Source organism: Mus musculus, chromosome 9 (genome assembly GCF_000001635.26).
Source record: "Mus musculus strain C57BL/6J chromosome 9, GRCm38.p6 C57BL/6J".
In the NCBI taxonomy this organism is placed as follows: Eukaryota; Metazoa; Chordata; class Mammalia; order Rodentia; family Muridae; genus Mus; species Mus musculus.
The window spans coordinates 71,477,810-71,499,603 of NC_000075.6; the positions used below are offsets into that span (position 1 = coordinate 71,477,810).

Below are 21,794 nucleotides of genomic sequence, written 5' to 3' on the forward strand. Positions count from 1 at the left end.
ACCCCCAGCTTCACAGAAAAGAACAACATAAGTTCATTTCTAGAACAGCTCTGGGGACTGGCAAGATGTAATGAACGTCCAAGGTGTTGCGCACATCACCAAGCACTGGTTATATAATCATTTCATAAGATATCCAACTGTTTAAAAGCTATAGAGCAGCCATAAAATGCATATTGTGGTTGAGATGGTTGAGATATAAAACATTTAACACAGGAAATGTTTGCAAAACATGAAGCAAACTGATAATACATATAAAATGGCTACACAGAAAGCAGATCAGAGTACACTCGACTATTGACAGACTAAGTGGTCAGCTCAAGGGGGACTGACTGCGACTGCATGCTTGAGTGTGGTCTCTCCTTTACAGCCTTCTAGAAGCACTAGTTCATTCCAGATAAGGAATATAAAACAATGTGTTTTGAAATCACCTATTAGCAGTTTTAAAACCACAGGTTCCATACTGTTCTTACAGCAACCTTTTCTTCATGGGAGAGATGTGGAAAGTGCTGACAGCTAGAAGCATCCACTATGGAATCAAGCCCTTCCCAGTATGTGTCTAATCTAAATGTGTTTTCAGTCCAACTTCATGTATGAACACTGCTTTTAAAGAACGGAAACTCAAACAAGTACCAAGAACACATCGCCATGAGCTCGGGGAGCTGCTCTGATTGGTATTTTATTTCTTCTTTACAAGTTCCACGTAATAGACAAAGGCTTTTGATAACATACTGTTATCTTTGCTCAAAACGATCATATAATCATTTTAAACAACACAAATGTGTACATACATGACTGAGGTTTCTGCAGCCTATAAACACCTCTTTGGGTTTAAAAATGAAAAAAGCAATGTACTCACAAGTCAACTGTAACTCTTAGAAAAACATCGGTTTCCTTACCAAACGTGAACGCCCTGTACAGGGACCTATCATCGAGACAGCAATGAGTTCAAGCCAAGGGAGGCCAGGAGCAGCTCCCCACACCAGCTCAGAAGACCCTCCCCCGCCCAGCACCTCTTCAGCGCTCCTTGTCCTCATCCTAGGAAGACAGCAGTCACCCCAGAGAGACAGGATCAGCCAATGCACTTGCTGTAACATTTCTGAGTGTCTTCCACAGTGTTTCACATCCAGCATCTCAGGAACATGTCCATGCAGGCACGTGGACCATTCTTTACACTTCATTTCTTGAGCGAGGGAACCAGGCCTTCCTAATTCACTTTAGGTGCCTGGGGTAACAAAGTATTTCACCAGAAAGGGTGTAAGCAGCACTATCTGATAAGAGTACAGATAAGGAAAATGCAGCTAAAGAAAACGTGTGCTCTACTCACACTAAAATATCAGACCAATGCACAACATACTGCAAAACTGTAACACAATACGGCCAAATACAAGGTTCACATATTAAACTGTGCAAGCTGTGAAGAGCGTCTTCTGAAAGACAAACTGGGTTCTTACTTTGTAGCTACCTTTGTGTAACTTAAAAACCTGCTGTCCCTCAACAAGGTCTGACGCTGGTCTTGATACTTGTTAGGAAGTTCGATGAGCCAATGAGAGCTCTGCAGCCAGCTCTCGGGGTGTCCCAGCCCTGTCTTCAGCACTCATCCGAGGACTGGGCATCAGCTTCGTCCCTCACTTCTCGGTATCTCCCTGAAGACTCCCCTTCTGGATTGTAGCTCTGCATTTTAATATTCAGTCTCTCGGCCAGTTTCTGTGCTGCGAGCTTTGCCTGCATCTCCTTTAAAACAAACACAAAGGCCAAGTTACACATCCACAGCTCCCCTTAGATATGTGGCAGGACCGGAAATAAAGGAACATTGGCTCCCACTGTCTCTCTGGCAACACAAGCAGCTGACATTAGTGTCCTGTCAAGACATGGGGCAATGTTTCCGAGAGCTGTCAGCCTGCTGCAGTTCCCAGCTGCAATCAAAACAGCTCACCTCCACACAAGACACTGAGAAACCAGCTTGGCACTACAGCAGCCATTAATAGACACACGAAGTGTCGCGTATGCAGTGAACCACCTGCCTTTGTTAGAAATCACCAATGTGGTGCTGACATCTTCCACTGACTTTCTTCTCTAGACTAAATCATGTTTTCTAGATTTGAAGGACACACCAAAATGGCACAAAAAGAGCCAAAACATTAATGCTGCATGCTGAAGTCTTATAGAAATTTATACTTGAAAAGGTCCACGTAAATTCAGATGTGCAGTGGACTTTTCCACACACAAGACTTTACTCCAACTGCTGGCAGGCTACACAGCTCATCTGATTCACCTTCTGTACCACCCACACTTCTGTACCGCCCATAGCAGGTCCTTCCTCTCTGCCCACGATATATGGGTAGGCATAATTGGTATCATAATTACTATTCTGTCAAGGCAACACAATTCAAGCTGAGGGTTGAACCTAAAAATGTTTCGAGGTTTTTTTTGTTTTTTTTTTTAAAAAGTCGTTGGGCTGTGGTGGCGCACACCTTTAGTCCCAGCACTTGAGAGGCAGAGGCAGGAGGATTTCTGTGGCCAGCCTGGTCTACAGAGTGAGTTCCAGGACAGTCAAGGCTACAGAGAAACCCTGTCTCGAAAAAGGAGGGGGAAAAAAAGTCCAGAGACAACTCACAGGTCATTCCTCTGGCACAGCACTTGGATCTGATGCTAATTTTAGTGTACTAATGTACTGGGAGGAAGAAACGCAACAGGCCATAGAGCTATCAGTCCCAGCAAGCTGAATGCTAGGGAAAAGCCAAGGTGGAGTCAGAGATAGTTTGACTTTGTCAGATGAAGGCACCTGATAAAGTCCAGCTGCACAGGAGAGGGGGTACTGTTTTCCCAGAAACTCAACTCAGTGTTCCAATCTAAGATAACTAATCCTTCCAATTCTCCCCACACTTACTTCTCCCATCCTGCTAATCTGAGCACAAACTTTATTATAGACAGGGTCTCACCATCTATAACTCTGGCTGGCCTAGAACTTGCTACATAGACTCCCAACTGCTACAATTAAAGTGCTAGGACTAAAGGTCAATATACATTAAAAAAAAAAATTCTAGGCAAAACAGTGCTATATACAACTGATTAAGACCCAAAGTAGGAGGGGCCTCTATTCACAGGGACCATGAATTATGGTCTCAAGCTCCTTCTCAGCAGCTGGTAACCCAGCACAACCTCTTGCCCTTCTGTGTTGGCCCCTGCTCTGTAGATGGACTGGGGGGAACTGTCTCTATGTCTCTACACAGGACCCTGAGTGAGGTCTTACCACCAAGGAGCCACACATGGGAGAGAAGCACATGCTGTCCCAAGCAGCAGTTGCCTGATCCCCATAACTCCAATTCTCTCCCCTGGCCTTCTGGTAAATCACTGAGATTTCTTGTAGTTCCAGCAACCTTGTGGCTGAAAACTAGTGGCATATGTCTAAGAGCTAATGGCCTCAGCCAACCACATGTCTAGAATATAATCCCTCTATTCAGTCAAAGTAAATTCTGATTCCTAAAGCAGCAGTCAACACACAGGCAAGAAAAACCCAAGACTCTAGAATTACCTCATAATTCTGCTTCTGCTCCCTCTGCAGGGCCAGCGACTCTTCTATGGAAAGCAGCTGTGCAGGCAGGTGGTGGAGCGGAAGGAGGCGCGCTGCTGTGATATCATCAAGATGCTGCCTAGCCCTTCGTCGCTGCTCTTCTGAGGAAGCAGGAGACTGGCCCCTCTGACAATGACTTGGTGAGTCACTCTGTTGTGTGGGTAACCTGAAAAAAGGAAAAGCAGGCTTAATCCATGCACAAGCACAATGTTGGTCTTTAACGCAGGTAACCCAGGATTCTACTGCTTCTGCAAGGTTAACATAAAGCAGGCTGCCCATACTTGCTGCTGACCGTGGGTATATATACGGATACAAACCTGACTTTCTATCTTCCTCTCACCTTATATTCATTTCATTCACTCAACCTTCCTAATGCTGTGACCCTTTAATACAGTTCCTTGTGTTGGGGTGACCCCAACTAGTCATTTTTTTTGCTACTTTGTAACTGTAACTTTGCAACTGTTATATGAATCATAATGTATCGGATATGCAGAATGTGATGTACACCCCTGTGAAAGGGATTGAGACTCTGCTAGCACACTCTTTCCTCACTGTGTGCTCAAACCTCCACAAGTCAATGCCACTGCAGTGTCTCCTGCAGCCTCTCCAGGTCTCTTCTGTGCACAGGCTGCTCTTTCTCTCAAACTTCCTACTAATCCTGGTAGTCCTCGCTGCTCATCTCTCACCTTCCCTGTTCCTGGCCACACGGCTGTGACCAGACCACCTAACTCTTTCTGACACTCCTAGTTTTTTAATGCAACCTCCTAGAAGCGAGACAGACACAGAAGATGAGACCCCTTCATCCAGATGCCTTCACCAAAGGTCACTTTCCTAGCTAAAAAATTAATGTGTTATGACCTGGTTTCTAAATAGAAGAAACCATTTAAAGTTAAAACATCAATAGTCAGTGGATTAGGTTTAAGTCTCTGCAACAACAAACACGATGTGGGTCTTCTGACACTTTCAGCATTCCTAAGAAGGAACACCCACGTTCCCTCTTTTGAGTCACCCGGGCTCTATGTAAAGATGTAAAGATGGGCAGTTACCCGGCACTACTTCCCGGCACTACTTCCCTACAAATGCAATTCTTTTCTCCTCAAAGTTTTAGTTGTTCTGGTGATCTCAGAAACATTACAGCAAAGCACTCAAAGCAAGATTCCCAGCCCCCACCCCCCATCTCCCCAAATCTAAGTTTAGTTTTATTTTTTAGAAAAAAAAAAATCCTTTTAACCTCCTTTCCCTGAAAAATTGCTATCATTTAGTTTAAAATTTCTTCCAAGTTTGTAAACCTTGAGTGCTCGAGATTCCAATCTCTTTAAGGAACAGACTCTTTACTTCACTGTGTCCCACAGCTCTGTTGCCTACTTATAATGAGCACACAGTTTTGTTTTATTTTTTTTCCCATTAGCTCCTGCAATTGCTTCTCTTGGCTTACACAGCAACTGAGAGGAGAGCTGCACACCAGCAAATGGTACTGAAAGAAGTCATGGTACATCTGCCCTCCCACTCTGTGTTTATTATGAAATATTGTCTAAGTGTCTTGAAACACAAGACTCCCCATCTGCTATTTAAAACCCTTCTAATGACTTGCCTTCAAAACTAGCATTTTTTTTCCAAAAGCAGTTTTCCATTCTAGCCCCTCTGGTCTACTTTCACAGACAGTATGGTCAATCCGACCCACATGCTCCTCACATGACATCCCCTCAACTAGTATGACACTTTGAACTCTTTTTCTGAGCTCCACACACATTCACTCTTATGACAAGCCTGTTCCGGTGACACTTACACATTGGTCTTAAACTTATGAGGAGGGGGCACTGGGTTTCTGGCTCGCATTTCTAGCACTTTCATGTAATGAGGCTTCTTAGGAGTCTCACTCTGCAGTTCTGGAAAGTTCTCAGTGCTGGTGTTTTCTTCTGAGGGTTCACTCTGGTCTGCAATTGTGATTTTTTGCAATTTAGTGATGAAGAGACTGTCGATGCTGCTGGAGATCTCTTCCTCTTGACTTGAAACAGAGTGCTGGGGGAGATGCTCCTTAACTTCGGATGAGGGCGCCCGGGCTCGGATGTGGGCAGCTGGGCTGCTGTTTACTGTGTAGCCAGCCTCCAAAGTCTCTTCATTGCCTCTGTGAGTGAGATGTGTAGGTCCCTGTGTTTCTGAGGTTGATTTAGATGACTTAATGTCTATTGAGGAACAGTCAGGATCTAATGATGAAGTATCAAGCATCAGGTCAGAACTCTGGGCCTTGTCTACATCGGTGTCAGCTCTTGTGGTTGCTTTTTGCCTTAGCTTACAGTCTACACTAACAGGATGAAACAGTTCACTTCTCCCTCTAACCTCTTCACGTTCTGAAATGGCAGCTTTCAGTTTGGCAACTGTGTCTGAGATCTTTTTACCTTTGTCGGGCAATTTGCAAATGAATTTTCTGTGGAGTGGAAAAAAAGAAACCAGCACATACATATTACAGGCATGTTTTTAAACATGGGGAACACAGTATTTAAAAGGCAAAATGGAATCAAAGAAAAGCTGGCTCTTAAAAGTTTAAAAAAAATTTTTTTTGATTTTTAAAAAATCTGGCTTAAGACAATAACCAAACACGTAAAATTATTCTAACCCCTCCCCCAAGGGAGTGCTCTGAATGGGAAATGAAATTCTCTCAGGGTGGAAAGTTTCACACCTGACCACAGGATGATGAGGTGTAGTCAAAACCCAAACTATGAGCAGGGCGTGGTGGCGCACGCCTTTAATCCCAGCACTTGGGAGGCAAAGGCAGGCGGATTTATGAGTTCGAGGCCAGCCTGGTCTACAAAGTGAATTCCAGGACAGCCAGGGCTACACAGAGAAACCCTGTCTTGAACCCCTCAACCCGCCCCCCCAAGCTATAAGGAACATGGTATAAAATTACCTTCAAGCCATGTGTAAGAAACAACTGAAACTTATATTTAAATTTGGGTCTTAACTCTACCCATACATTCCAAGCCTCCTAAAAATATAAAATAATGGTCTTAAGCACTTAGGAAAACATGGTTAGCCTGTACAATAAATATATGATAAGGACCAGTGGGTTTTAAGCCATGGTCTCTGAACCCCGATGAACTGAGGAATGCCAGAGGTTACATAATGGGATAACATCACTATCTTACAAAGGAAGATGGACTTGCTTATGTGGTTCTGTGTTTGAAAGAATTCTCAGTTGCTTCTGGCAAACTGCTAATATTTCTAGACTCAGCATATATAAACAGGAGTTCTTTGAGATGCCAAATAACTCTTAAAGAGTATAAAAATGTTCCAAGACCAGAAGGTTAATTCACTGCTAAAATTAACAACCCAATCTTGAAAAGTCAAAATACCTACCTGTTTCTAGTAGGAACCCCTCCTGCCAAATGGTCATTGGCTCCTTTCCCTCAGTGACAAAAATTCCCTTTCTGGTTCTTTTCCTTGGTTATATAACAAACAGGAGAAGGGGGCTAAACCTTGGGTCCTCTATTTTTCCTGATACATTTATTCCCACGTTTTCAACAGTATTAATGCCTCTCTGCAACTGAGTTCCTCTCGGTTTTTTTCAGCCTTCTCTCTCTTGTGCCTAATACTCATTCCTCTGGGTTTTAATCGGTTGGCTTTTAATTAACTAAATGCCTGCAATTACTCCCTCAACTGAATACGCCCAAAATAAAAAATTAACCTAAAATCCATCCCTCTCTCCCAATTTTCCCATTATTCTTTGTTGCTCCCCAGAAACTTCAACCACCTGTTAACTATTAATATATATTTGTCTCCAAATTATTACACCAGTTCCCCCAATCCCTCGATTGCCTTCATGGTCCATTTTTCCCTCCTTGCTGAAAAAAAAACCTCTCAGAAAATATCCTTTTGGCGTCTTCCTTCAATCCTGTTCCTAAACAAAGCTGCCTTTAGGCAATCAGCTATCATCTTCTCCCCACTACGCATGAACCAAACTTTCCAGCCCGCTCTCCAAATCTATGGTTGGGGAAAGAGTGGGGCTTCAGATAGAGAGAAGGAAATCCCACACGTTCCGATCAAGAGGCTTTGGTACCGGAGCTCGTTCAAAGCTGTAGTGCGAACATGAAATCGAGCAGGCGCGGCTGCCGAGTGAGGGCCGGGCAGCATGGAGCCATGCCCGCGCACAGGACAGGCCTGGCTCGGGAGGCCTGGCCACGCAAGGTCACCTTCGCGCGCCAGGCCGCGGGGCGGGGCGGGAGACCAAGTCCCCGGATCCCGATCCCTGAGAGCCTGTTCCCTGATCCCGATCCCCCGCAACCGCGACCCCAGGGCCACCGCTTACTCGTTGCGCAAAAGTCTCTCCTGGCGCCTCAACCTCTCCCGCAGCTCCGCCGAACTCTGCCGCCCCAAGTCCTCGGGAGCTGGGGGCTCGAAGCCGCGGGGCAGCGAGAACATTGCGCACGGGCTGCGGCTGGCGCGGCGGGCAGGGATCCCCGGCGGGGCCCACGGCGGGCGCTGGCTCCGCGGCCGGCGGCGACTCTGGAGCGCGAGCGGGAGTCGCCATTTTCCCGGAAGAGCACGGCTTCTCCGAGCCGAAGGGAGCTTTATTGAAATGCCGGAAACGGACAGGCCAGGACGAGGGGACGCCCGAGGAAGCGTGCAGGGGCGGAAGTTACATCACCGCCAAGGCGTCTGGGTTTGGCGGGCTTTCTCTGGATGGGCCTTTTGCTTTCCCGGCTTTTCGCCTGTGCACTGGGAAATATAGGACACTCAAGTCAAAGACTTACAAACTCACTTCTAATAAGTAAAATATGACGAAAGTAATAGAGCGTCGCATCTACGATTAAGCAATCAAAGTTTTGGACAAAAAATTTACAGGGATTCCTGAATGGACATTAATCACAGTTAAAATAAATAACGGGGTTATAATGATGGCTCAGTGGCTAAGAGGGCATACTGCTTTTGCAGTATGCCAGAGTTTGGGTACCAGTGCCCCTGTTGGGTAGCTTACAAATGCCTTTAGACTGCAGCTCCAGGGCACTTCACAAACTCTGGCTTCTCCAGACACCTGCGCACAAACACACACACATTAACATAATTTAGTCTTCAAAAAATAACAAGTGACCAATATAGCTAGCTATAATAAAATGCATATTAGAAACAATATAGTCAGGTATGGTCGTGCATGCCTTTAAGTCTGGCTGACTGAGTTCAAGGCCAGCCTGATCTACATAGTGAATTCGAGGTTGCAAAGTGACTCTGTCTCAAACAAAACAAGATTTGAATATTTGAGCAAGTCAGAATATCAGGAATTAGAAAGGTCGACCATGTCAACTGTTGGAAATAATGAAGAGCGACTGAGATTCCTACAGACTGCTAATGGGGGAGCAGAGGATGCAAAATAGTACAGCGTCTTTGGCAAGTAGTTGGACAGTTTCTGATTCGGGCTTTGCTGCCCTGCCCCTTTTTTATTGCTAGGCAGTATTGCATTGTGAGTTGTGTGTTTATGCTGAAGGATATTTGAGTTGTTTTCAGTTCTTAATGATCACAGATCAAGTCACTGTCAACATTTTTAATAGATGTTCATGTCAACATAAACTCTCATTTCTCTTAAGAGTGGGCTTATTAAGCCATATTAACAAAGGGAATAGAAAGGAAGAACGGCTCCACTCTTGACTTCCACGGCCTGAGAAATTCCTCTAATCTTTTAGGGATTTCAAACCAGGGTTTGTAACTTTGATGCTGAAAATATTCAGGACTAGGAGAATAGGAGTCTAATAAAAAATATTTTCATACAGGCCTAAGTATGAGTGTTCAGAGATATAAAAGTGCTCAAATGGAACATATACCCAGAGATGGGCATGGGCTTCTCAGGGAGAGTCACATTTCATTGTTTTTATAACACTTATACCTGATGGACTTCGAAACAATTATCTTTGAAGCATTGCTAAGAGATCTAAGAGACCACAGCATGTAGTTAGTTCTGGACAGTTAGGTTTCAGGAAGCCCATATATCAGATATGAACTCATTTTGGAAGATAGAAGAATTTTTGGTGATTAGATAAAAGCCAATATTCTTCAAGAACTTGTGAGGTGTTTTTACCATCCCCAGAAGGAGTCCTCCCTACAGCTGATCTTCCTACTTCTAATCCATGTGGTTTCTTCACTCCACACTTCTCTTGTGCTCTCTCACTATAACTTATCTCTTGCTATTTCCATTATTCTCTTCCCCTCTGCTGTATCCCTACCCCAATCATGTCCAATCTGCTTTTTCTCTCTGCTCTGGACCCTTCCGATGCCTCTGGATGGTTTCTCTTTCTTATTCCACAATGAAAAATCCCAAGCCTAATAACAGAGCAGTCATGTTGGCAGTTTCTTTACTGAGCTCCCTCACATACACTGACAAGATTATAACTGATAAGGTGAAAATATAGATCAGAGGGATGCAGGAAGGTAGAACACCTTCACTGTAAACACAGTTAACAGCCTTGTTTGAAATCCCAGAAAAATGTCTAGGGAAGAAATAAGGACTCGCTCAAAGCAGAACACATCCAGGACTTAAGTCTGGCTCACTGCTATTTTAACAGCAAGTCCTCTCTGTGAAAGGGATCTCTGCCAGCAGCCTTTGAAGCAGGTGTGCTAGAGTTCTTGCTTCTCAGCTGGCAAGAGACTTCAACAAGACTCTGGGGTGAGAGGATTCTTTCCCTTCCTGCCCGTCGCCATAGCTTTCCCCCTCTTTCTATCCTGCCTCATTCTAGGGTAAATGGATGTTTAACTTCTTAAGAAGCCATGGGGTAAGTGAATATTTAATTTCTAAGAAGTCACCAATCTGTACACAGTGCCTCTATTGGTTTTCACTGCACAGGCACTGTCTGTGAGCTCCAGCTGTTCCAGCACTTCCTCACAGGTTAATTTTTGTTTCATTTTGCGTTAAAATTTCCGGCCATTAGCCCTTTTGCCCAAGTACTCTGGCTTGGACACACTTCAGAAATATCACAGATCTCACACTGAACATTTTTATGGTAGTGCAATAATTAATATTGTCAACTTAACAGGCTCGACACAGCTTCTGAGCATGTGTGCGAGGGAGTTTTTAGACTGGGCTAAATGAAATGGGAAGACCCATTTTAACTGTGGGCAGCACCATTGCATAGGCTGGAGTCTAGGGCTGAATAAAAAAGGAGAGATTGAGCTAGCACCAGCAGTCATCTCTCTCTGCTTCTTGACTGCAATACAATGTGAATGACCTCCTTGCACCCCTGCTACCATGACTTCACAATGATGTGTTGCGTCCTCAAAGTGTGCATCTAAATAAACCTCCCTTGAATTTGCTGTTGTCATATATATACATATTTGTGTGTGTGTGTATATATCTTACACGCGTTCTCGCGACCGGCCAGGAAGAACACAACAAACCGGAATCTTCTGCGGCAAAAGCTTTATTGCTTACATCTTCAGGAGCCAGAGAGCAAGAGAGCAAGAGCTCTATTGCTTACATCTTTAGGAGCCAGAGCGCAAGAGCGCAAGAGAGCAAGAGCAAGAGCAAAAGCAAGAGAGAGAATGGGGAAACCCCGTCCCCTTTAAGGAGAATTATCCTCCGCCTAGGACGTATTACTCCCTGATTGGCTGCAGCCCATCGGCCGAGTTGTCGTCACGGGGAAGGCAGAGCACATGGGGTGGAGAACTATCCTTGGCACATGCGCAGATTATTTGTTTACCACTTAGAACACAGGATGTCAGCGCCATCTTGTAACGGCGAATGTGAGGGCGGCTCCCCACATATATGTGTGTGTGTGTGTGTGTACATATATATATATATATGTGTGTATATATATATATATATATATATATATATATATAAAATCACCATGGAGAATATTCTCTCCAGGAACAGCTGGCATGATCCATGAAGACTGAGAGAATAGTAAGGTAGAGGATGGACTCAGAGTTCCCAAAGGTCATTAACAAGCATGAAGCAGGGCTGAGAGGTGGCTCAGTGGTTAAGAGCACTGACTGTTCTTCCAGAGCTCCTGAGTTCAATTCCCAGCAACCACATGGCTCACAGCCATCTGTAATGGGATCTGATGCCCTTTTCTGGTGTGTCTGAAGACAGTGTATTCATATACATAAAATAAATCTTTTTAAAAAAAAAGCATGAAGCAAATTCAATTTTTTTTAGTAACTGACTTGACGTTTCCCACCAAAGTTTCCACTGGGAGTAGAACATAGTGAATTAACAAACAAATCCAAACAGCAGCTATACCTAATGAAGAGCAGCGACACCCCAGTGACTTTTGAACAATAATGCCTGCCATCTACACACCACAGCAACAGACCTCCTTTGTCAGTCAGACCCCAAGTTGCCAAGACCCTCTGACTCCTTTATCTACAGCCCACTCTCACCCTCTTCCCTGTCACAGCCTCACAAATATTCAGAGGAGAGAGTAAGGGGGAGAGCAGAGAGTCAGAATTGAGGCATGAGAAAAACGGGGAAGAAAGGAAATAATTGGGAAAGACAGAGGAACAAGCGAACGAGTGAGTGCACTCATTTAGACCTTCCGGGGTCATCGCTAGTGAGAGCTAGAAGTCCTTTGTCTACTTATAGGCTGGGTGGTCACAGGGCAGAGAGAAAGCAGAGCGGGGCAAGGAGTGAATGAAAACATGGACTAAAAGGAGGCTATGGCTACTCCTAAAGTATGGAGAGTTTACAGCCAATATACGGGAGAAAACAGGCAGAAGGAAGAAGAGTCCGGGCTGAACATGGCCAGCAGACTAAACCAGACCATAAGAGGAGAGAAGGGGAGGGAAAGCAAGAGAGGAGCCACTGACCAAGAGAAGTGACAAGAGACCAAGAGTAGTCAAATTGCTGAGTTATATTGGAGTCAGGTTGAGGAAGGAATTCAGAAGAGGGAGAGAAGTTTAGGGGCGGGGCAAGAGTGCTCAAACTAAACAAAGTTCAGCATTCCAGCCTTTTGTTGATGATAAAGTGAGATGTAATCTCTTCTAAAATGTCCTCCTGCTGAAACTGGAGCGTCTGGAAGGCTGGGATAAGGGCCAAAGGTCAGGAAGAGAGACAAATGCAGCCTGTTTTGTTCTTTCTCTGCCCAGGTTCTATGGAACCTGGGACTAGGGAATTGCAGGCAGTTTTGGACACAGTCTAGGATGCAGGGGCTAGGGCTGGTCAGAATTCCTTCAGAAGCATCGAGGGCGGGTGTGTTTGGAGAAATTTTCAGTCTTCAGTCAATTGGAAATCTGCTGGAACAGATACAGCCTAGGAACAGAAGGTAAAGTTAGGGAGGTTATGGGAAAGTTGGGGGCCATACATTTGAAACTTCCAGGACTATGGTCTTGGTAGTTGGGGGAGGAGAGCTCTCCCACCCTCAGGAATAGGCAGGTGGTAACCTTATGAGTAACTTATCTGGAGTCCCTTTGACCTGCAAGAGGTGGATCCAAGTTGACTTCCCGAAGCTTACATAATTTTTTTTATAAGTTTACAAAAAGAGACAAAAGTTTCAGATATCTTAGCATTACCACTGTTTGTAATCTGTACTGAAATCCACATTGTAGAAAAGTTAATAGACTCATGTCTTTGAGTTATAGTAATAACTTAAGGACCCAATGATTCTGGGTTAAAAGTATTAACATTCTTTCCAGAGGGCTGGATATATAGACTGGACAGAGTTTTTTTGTTTTTTGTTTTTTTGTTTTTTTAAGCACAATTGAGAAGCACTTTTAAGTATATATTTAGACAGCTGAAGGAATTTAAAAATTTGAGCTTGTGTTATCAGAACTCCATTAATCAATGTTAAAACTCTGAACTTTTGAAGTCTTAGTATAACAATAGCCTTCAGAGCCCGGCGGTGGTGGCTCATGCCTTTAATCCCAGCACTTGGGAGGCAGAGGTAGGAGGATTTCTGAGTTTGAGGCCAGCCTGGTCTGCAAAGTGAGTTCCAGGACAGCCAGGGCTACACAGAGAAACCCTGTCTCGAAAAACCAAACCAAACCAAACAACAACAACAAAAACAATGGCCTTCAGAGGGAAATTTTTTGAAACATTTTTAAAAGATTTTTTTAAAGATTTATTTATTTATTATATGTAAGTACACTGTAGCTGTCTTCAGACACTCCAGAAGAGGGAGTCAGATCTTGTTACAGATGGTTGTGAGCCACCATGTGGTTGCTGGGATTTGAACTTCAGACCTTCGGAAGAGCAGTCAGGTGCTCTTACCCACTGAGCCATCTCACCAGCCCTTAAAAGATTTTTTAATAAATAAATTTTACATATTTTATTTCATGTATATGAGTACACCGTTGCTCTCTTCAGACACACCAGAAGAGGGCATCAGACTCCATTACAGATGGTTGTGAGCCACCATGTGGATGATGGGATTTGAACTAAGGACCACTGGAAGAACAGTCAGTGCTCTTAACTGTTGAACTAGGTCTCCAGCCCTTTTGGAAACATTTCTAAACCTGTTTTGTGAATTTTATCTTTTTCAGAATGAAGTCAGTATGGCAAACTCTGTCTTTCTCAGCTGGAGACCTAGCAGCTCTAGAAAGTGAGGCTTGATTTACATGTAAACTAAACTGAGAAGGCAGCTGCACCCTTGGGGAAGGAGCCTGGTACTCTTGTTGTTAATCTGACAAAGCTACAGTTAGCCTATGCAGCAATGCCATCATAGGTCTAAGAAGCATAAGTTACAGCAGGAAGAATAATCCAAATGGCTTATGCATCAGCTAAAATGACTGCTATCTGCACATGGGTGGTTTACCCTAGGCTCCACGTGGTTTTGATGGCTTCATTGGACAGCATAAAATCTTTAACTGTTGCACAAAATGTCATCAAGGTCTGAAGGATTTTCCTGTGGAGAAGGAATCTAGAAAAACTGACCTCACTTTGACAAGGCAAAATACAACAGTCACCCCAATAGTGTCCACAGTTTGGGCAGAGGCCTGGCTGCGGGCCAGGCATGGGGCAGTTTTTTCCAGTGGTTAGCGTTATCCCAATCCTGGTTGAGTCTGGCAGACTAAACCGGACCATGAAAGGAGCAATCGACCAAGAAAGGCAGCCAAGGCGCAAGAGATCAGTGTAGCCAAAATGGCTGAGGCTGAGGGCTCAGGCTGGGGGAAGGGCAGGTGAAAGCAGCCCCTGGGAGGAAGAGGTTTAGAGTAGGAAGCAGGGTGAGAAGAGCGGGAGTGAGACTTGTCCTGGGTTTGGAATCTAATACTGGGGAGGGGGTTGGGTCTGGGTGGCCATTGCTAGGGGTAACTAGGGAAAGAAGGTGAGTTGAAGAATGAGTCAGGTAACTGATAAAACCTCTCTGACAGCCATTCCTGGGGATCCATACAGTAGGGAGGAAAAAAAAAAAAAAAGAATCTAGAAAAGCAAGTTCTTTTTATTCTAGGAACCAAATTAGTTTGGGGAATTGTTATTGTTTAACCAAAATGTTGGCGCTTTATAAAATGCCATGGCTGTAGATAGCTAACAGGAGACAAAGAAGCAGAAGGTCAGTAGGTGAGCGCAGTAACAGACGTGAGAGTCGTAGATCACCGCAAGTCCGCAGGAATTCAATCATTTCCGGCCCAGCTCAAAAAATCCAGAACTTCTTCAAAATGTCACATTCCCTCCAGCTAATTTCCTCGAGATCTATCTAGGATACAGGGCGGCTTTCCTCAGCCATCCCAGGGTTTGAGTTGTAAAGAGCAGGCGCTCCGCAAGAAAAGTAAATCCTTGCGTTAGTTATCCAAACTGTTCGAGATGCCGGACTGAATGCCCAGCTCCTATCTCCCTTTTTATCAGCAAATAGTAATTTAAAGCCATTTGCTGGGTTAGGGTTCCTGGGCGGCAGCCTGCAGTCTATTAAAATTAATCCTGACAGAAGGCCCTCGTAGCTTTCTCAGGGCCATCCAGGCCCCAGTTTATGGACAAGATGAACAGCCCACCCATCCCAGAGGGTCTGGGAGAGGAAGCACATTATAATGGCTGCCTTCGTCTTTGTTTGCTCAGCTGCTTGAACAAACTAGAACTGGGGGAAATGGGATTAATTAAGGGGCAGTTGCCCATGGGGGAGAAAATATAAGGACTCTGGTGAGAAAAATCTTCAACTAAGTAAGTTTCAATTGTAAGTCAGAGGAAAGGGTCCCTTTTCCCTTCAGAGCTTCATGTGGTTGAGTGCTGTTTCGTGAGGTCTTTCATTCCCACCCACCAGTGTGTTTTATGCGCTGGACAGTACGGGAAGAGACAGTCTGCGGTGAAGAATTGCCAAATGTATGCTTCTTTGAATTTTCATTAATTTTCCCTTTTAATGAGAAAGTCTTAGGACTTAGGATTCTTAGTTAAAGGAACGTGGCCATTTATGGATACTAAATGTTGGTAAGACTTTTTTTTCTCTGAATAAACTCAAAAGAGAAATGAAAATATCCTTGAACACACCCATGCTCTGATCTTTAGTACAGACCCTGTAGGCATTCTAGTTTCGCCCCCCCCCTCACAACTTTTACGCCAAATCCAAAAATCCTAAGGAAGATTTCAAAGGCCTTCTTCTTCCTTCCCTTTGACACACTGCTGAAATTCCACCAATAAAAAGGCAATTTGGTTAACAAAGGCCTTTAGGGCCTTCTGGTAAGGCTGTGGGCAGTCAGTCATCTGCATAGGAACGAGTATTACTTCTGACATAAAAGCTCAGTTAAGATGACCCACAGTTAAAGAGTGGAATTTAAGAGGGGGAAGAGAATGGAGTGGATTTAGAGCACTCGGCAGAGGACAAACCAGAGAGGAGGTTCAAATGAATTAAGCTGAAGTAAAGGTGCTAGTTCGCCAAATCTCTATGGCAAGAAGTTTCAGCCTTCCTCTAAGTCTCACAGAGAGACTGTGGTCTCTTTAGGGATAGATGGGTACTTATTTTATTTTTAATTAGGTGTACATGTATGCATATGCATGTTTCTGGGGGGGGGGGTGTCTGAGGAACCCAGGAGAGGGTGCTGCAGCCCCTGAAGCCAAAGTTACAAAGTTTTATATACCACTGACAGGCATGCTGGGGATTGAACTTGAGTCCTTCACAAAAGCAGTCAGCACACATCTCCAACCACATCGCCATCTCTCCAGCTCACATCTGTTCCTCTGTGGTTGGAGATCAGAGGCTAGTGAAATAAAGACACTGGTGACCCAGAGCCTAGAGTAGGAGAAAACAGACTACTCCATCCTCTCACCAGACCTGGCCAGAATCCTGTCTGGTCACCTTCACTGAAAAACAAAAGCTCTGAACAGTGACAACCAAAGGTTGAAAACGAGGAGGAGCATGGATGGGATGCCTGTGAAGTTTATAGTGAGGAGGGTTGTTATGGAGAGAGAGAGAGAGAGAGAGAGAGAGAGAGAGAGAGAGAGAACAGAAAACAGAAAACAAACAATAACCCACCAAACAGGAGACACGTGACACAAGGTAATCCAGATAGGAGACTGAAGGCAGTCCTGAGAAAGTTAGTTAGTCAATGGCAGGCCAGGAAGATGGCTCAGTGGGTAAAGACTCTTGAATATAAGCCTGGTGGCCTGAGTTTAATCCCTGGGACCCACATATAGGTGGATGAGAGACCCAATTCTACAGTAGTCCTCTGACATCCAAACCCAGACAGACAGACAAGCAGATAGATGGATAGATGTGCACATACACAGCAGGGGGAGAGAGGGAGAGAGAGAAGAGAGACTATAACAGGGCAAAAACAATCTACAACTAGGACTTCAGGGAGAAGGGTCTGCATACCACTTGGTATCAGTTAAGTCCATGAATTACTCTCAGCCTAAGTTTCTTCACTTTCGAAGAAGGTGTGGAGCCATCTTCCAACAGGCTTCCCAATGCTCAAACTGCACACTTCCAAGATGGCTAATGTTATAATACATTCTTTGGCAACATCTGCATCTGTTTAAGCTCATAAACATTGAGAAGAAATACTTGGTATGTTTTAAAACCAGGAAGCAGGTATCTCCTTTAAATAAATACTCCTCCAGCGCTGATTAAGTTCCAGGTTTATCAGCTTTGTCATACTCCCATGGCCGTCCGTGTCTTACGGTCCTGGATAATGTTTTCCATCACCTAGAATTCTTGAGCGTAATTTAATTTCCATATCTGGTGGATGACAGCTTTGAGTAGTTTAGGATTATTTATAGGGTTAAAAATTCTAAATTTGTCAAAATATCAGATGACAAGCAAATTATAATAGATACTGTGGGAGGGATGCCACTTTGAATGGGTGGAAGAGAGAGCTCCTTTTGAAGGAATAGTTAACAGAAGCCAAGGGTTGCAAATCGTGGCTCTCGGGACACATTAAATCTCCAGATGAGAGCACAGTGATGTATAAAGTTAAGGGTTGGAGAGTTACTCGGTGGTTATTGAGTGTGTACTGTTTGAAAGGAAAAGAAGCAGCTCAGGAGCCACAGGACCAAGTCCTCAGCACAAAGGAGATGAATTTGCCCCAGAGGGACAGAGGGCAGGGAACAAGAGACAAAGACAGGAGATGGAGGACTTGGGAGAAGGGGAAGGGAACAAGGGAGAGGGAGGAGGGGTATTTGTCTCTGGAGGACCAAGGACTGCCTCTGGATAGAGAGGAGGCAGATGTGGTACATTGGAAAATGGCCTTTTATAAAGGCACAACAGGAAACCCCGTGTTAGAATGAGGTATTTAATTTTTTTTTCTTTTTTCGAGACAGGGTTTCTCTGTGCAGCCCTGGATGTCCTGGAACTCACTCTGTAGACCAGGCTGTCCTGGAACTCAGAAATCTGCCTGCCTCTGCCTCCCAAGTGCTGGGATTAAAGGCATGTGCCACCACTGCCCAGTGAGGCATTTAATTTTAAAAACATTTTATTGATTCTTTGTGAATTTCACATTATGCACCCCTATTCTGTTTATCTCCCCATCCCTCCATATCCGCCCTCTGCCCTTGAAACCTCCACCCAAAATAAAATAAAATAAAATAAACCAAACCCAAACAACAACAAAACATCTCATTGTGGAGGGTGTAGTGAGTCACAACACCACAGTGCACCCTTTTGTCCACACATCTTTACTTGCGAGTGTTCAATGCAGTGAATCATTGGTCTGGTTTGAGGTCTCTAGTGTTTACTACACTATCAATATTGGATTGTTACCAGGACTCCTCTGGGATGTCCTGGTGTTGCCCTGTGTCCTGGAGATCCTGCAGCTTTGGATCTGGAATATCACTCACTTCATGGACTCCAGCAGTTCGTAGATGGGGGAGATGCTGGGTTGGGCCCATTCAAAGGCCCGAATCTGGGCCTGGGTAGTAGCTGAGTTGGTCAGCCTGCCAGCTCTCCTGCACCCACAACACCAGGGTGAGCTCTCCAGGACTGCCCTAGCTAGCTCATCCAATGCTGCAGCTGGCAAGGAGGCAGAGCCAGCCCTCAGTTTCTCATGCCCTCAGGGCTTGCTCTCCCACATCTATGCCACTAGCTTCAGCTCTATTGTGCTGCCCAGGAGAGGTGCAGAGTCCACTCTCCCTCGTGCTGCAGCTGTTGAGGGGCAGGGCCAGCTCTCCTGCTCTCACGAGGAGATGGGGGTTGGGGTGGGCACAGCTCTCTTGTCTGCCCCAAGTTGTAGAGGAGCAAGGAGGGGGGCATCTCTCCCTCACCCACACCACCAGGAGGCAGACAAGGGGCAGGGCCAGATGCCCTGTACTCACCCTTGGGCCCAGCTCACCTGTGAATCCTTGAATCCTGTGGGCATCTATACTGGGATATGTGTAAACTGTTTTCTTTTCTAAGAGGCTGTAATATCATGGAAACTTCTAGATTATCAGCACAATATTTATACTTGTTACAGAAAAGTGATCTTTTCCTCAAAAATCTCAAAGTTTTATAAAGTTTTTGAGTCTTAAGAACCATCAATGGGCCAGTAAACAGACCAGTAGGTAAAGGGGCTTGCCACACAAGCCTAACAAACTGAATTCAATCCCAGGACCATACAACTTTGTGATATAATGACATCCAGAATGTTGAACTCCCCCTGCCCAATAATAATGATAAATACTTTAATTTTTAAAAGAATGATTGCAAATGCCCCAATCTGTGGTATATATAAAACATATGCAATCTCAGCACTCCAACAACTAAGTGGAAGGCAAAGATGGTAGAGATTCCTGAGGCTTTCAGGCCAGTTAGCCCAGGCTGCCTACCTTAGAGCAGATACAAGAGAGACCCTGCTTCAACACGGTAGAAGGTAAAAACTAAGAGCTGTCCTTTGACATCTATACCCATACTGTAGTATACATGTTCTCTCTCTCTCTCTCTCTCTCTCTCTCTCTCTCTCTCTCTCTCTCTCTCTCCCCCTCCTTTCCTCCCTCCCTCCCTCCTCCCTTTCCTGGTTTAACATATATAGTTTAATATATATGGTTTAAGACATATAGTTTAGCATAATACATATACATATATATATCAAATAAAATATACTTTATTTACTGTATCACACTGAAATCACCACAATGGTTCTCAGTGTGTAGGACTAGGCCTCCTCCAGATTATAAGCTTTGTTAAGATTATAATTTTTAGTAACCCTTGAAGAAACTGAATTTTAATTCCTTTTCTGCCTTACCAAACCCATTCATAAGTAGAGTCTCAGACTTTAGAGGGCAGCACCTGTTTCCTTGCCTTATAATTGGACAACTAAGCTCCTGGTCAAATGTCCAGTCTCACTATTTCGAACAATCAGTGTGTTTGCAACCAGCTTAATGACCTACTGGTACCATTTATAAAACTTGCTTCAACACTCTACTTTGTAACAAAAGCTATTTTTAAAATTTCAAAGGAAGGTGGGAATCTTTATTACTGTGGAAATAGTCTCTTTACTACCAGGTCTAATATTTTAAATTTCATGCGGTGTATTTGGTGAAAAAGACAAATAAAACAATAACAAGAAACCCCGGTCAACTTGAGATGACCCTAATTTTCTTTTCCCCAGTCTGCCAAATGATTTAAAAAATAACTCTGTGAGTACCATAAAGATCTTTTATTTTAGGGTAGGGCTACAAAATGATCAGTGAAGTTGTTTTCAGTCTGAGTACGTTTTGTTTAGGAGGTGGCAAGTTAAGAGGAAAAGAGAGAATTAAAATATTTGCAAGATGTCATTAATCTCCAGAAAGAGCCCAGGACAGCTGCCTCCGCCCCCGCTCCGCCCTCGCCCCCTCCTCAGCTCTCATTTCGGAACTAACCCAGTTTTCTGTTATTTGGCTCAGAAAAGTCTTAAATCTGTAACAAGAGACTGACTTCCTGTTCTCAAGAGTGTGCCTGCCAACAAAAACATTTACAAGAAAAGCCCCAGGGCCAAAAAATTGCCTACTAATTATTTCTCCTCATCCCCCCACCCCTAATTCAGGAAGGTGAATGCTGTAAACGCTGCATCTTAAAACTCTGAAGTATGTGTCGAAAAATTAAGAGAAAGCCCACAAGAGCTGTTAGCTGCTTGCTTATATTTTATTGCATTCAAATTACATCAGTTTTATGGCCCTTGGGCACAAATTATGGGCTTTTTATAATATTTTATTCAGAATTCCACAAAGATTATGCTTATATAGTTATCAAAATACCCGATGGAAGTTGTATTCCTACTAGCTTCCTAACTGAGGAAGCAGCAGCCTTGACAGCCTGAAGCTGCCCTGAGCTCTTGCCAGATGATGGAGCATGTCCTAGGCTGGATTGACAGGCCTGGGGCTGGGTGTGGTGGTCCATCTAGTGGCAGCCTCCTTGTAAAAGATGCACAAACTGGGCAATCAGTGTGAGCATGCAGAGGACCTAGCATGGGGAGGGTTGGGAAATAGATGCTACCCGACCCTCTGGCTTATGACAAAGTTACTGTCATCTGGTGCCAGTCCAGGCGAGTGGGCCACAATAACAGGACCGATCACACAGAAATAAACTCAGGCCTCGAGCCAGCCAAGGTTCAAGAAATGTGTGAGGGAATGGCAATATCAAGTGAGTCGTGTTCTCAACAGCTGTGCCAGACAATCAGCTACCTACATGCAAAAGGAGAGAGAGGTCGGGGTGGGAGTGGGGGTGGAGGTGAGGGAGAAGGATAGGAGAGAAGAAGAACCAGGATGTAGGAAGAAAAGAAAAAAAAAAAAACAAGAACAAAAACGAAAACAGAAAAACAAGAAACAAGCTGGGCGTGGTGGCGCATGCCTTTACTCCCAGCACTTGGGAAGCAGAGGCAGGCGAATTTCTGAGTTCGAGGTCAGCCTGGTCTACAAAGTGAGTTCCAG

The 21,794-nt window shown here is 44.4% G+C and overlaps 1 protein-coding gene across 2 annotated transcripts; it reads right to left on the reverse strand.

Moving 5' to 3' along the window:
- Nucleotides 1-627: 627 nt before the first annotated feature.
- Polr2m (polymerase (RNA) II (DNA directed) polypeptide M) lies at nucleotides 628-8,174 on the reverse strand. Of its 2 annotated transcripts, none has more exons than NM_178602.3 (4): nucleotides 7,875-8,174; nucleotides 5,358-5,996; nucleotides 3,533-3,737; nucleotides 628-1,731 (listed from the first exon to the last, which is right to left on the reverse strand). In NM_178602.3, the coding sequence occupies exons 1-4, from the start codon at nucleotides 7,985-7,987 to the stop codon at nucleotides 1,588-1,590; spliced, it is 1,101 nt and encodes a 366-aa protein (NP_848717.1). In that variant the 5' UTR covers nucleotides 7,988-8,174; the 3' UTR covers nucleotides 628-1,587. The 2 variants fall into 2 exon arrangements, with proteins under 2 accessions (NP_848717.1, NP_001158265.1); NM_001164793.1 differs by lacking the exon at nucleotides 7,875-8,174 and adding an exon at nucleotides 6,926-7,149.
- Between the last annotated feature and the right edge of the window lie 13,620 nt (nucleotides 8,175-21,794).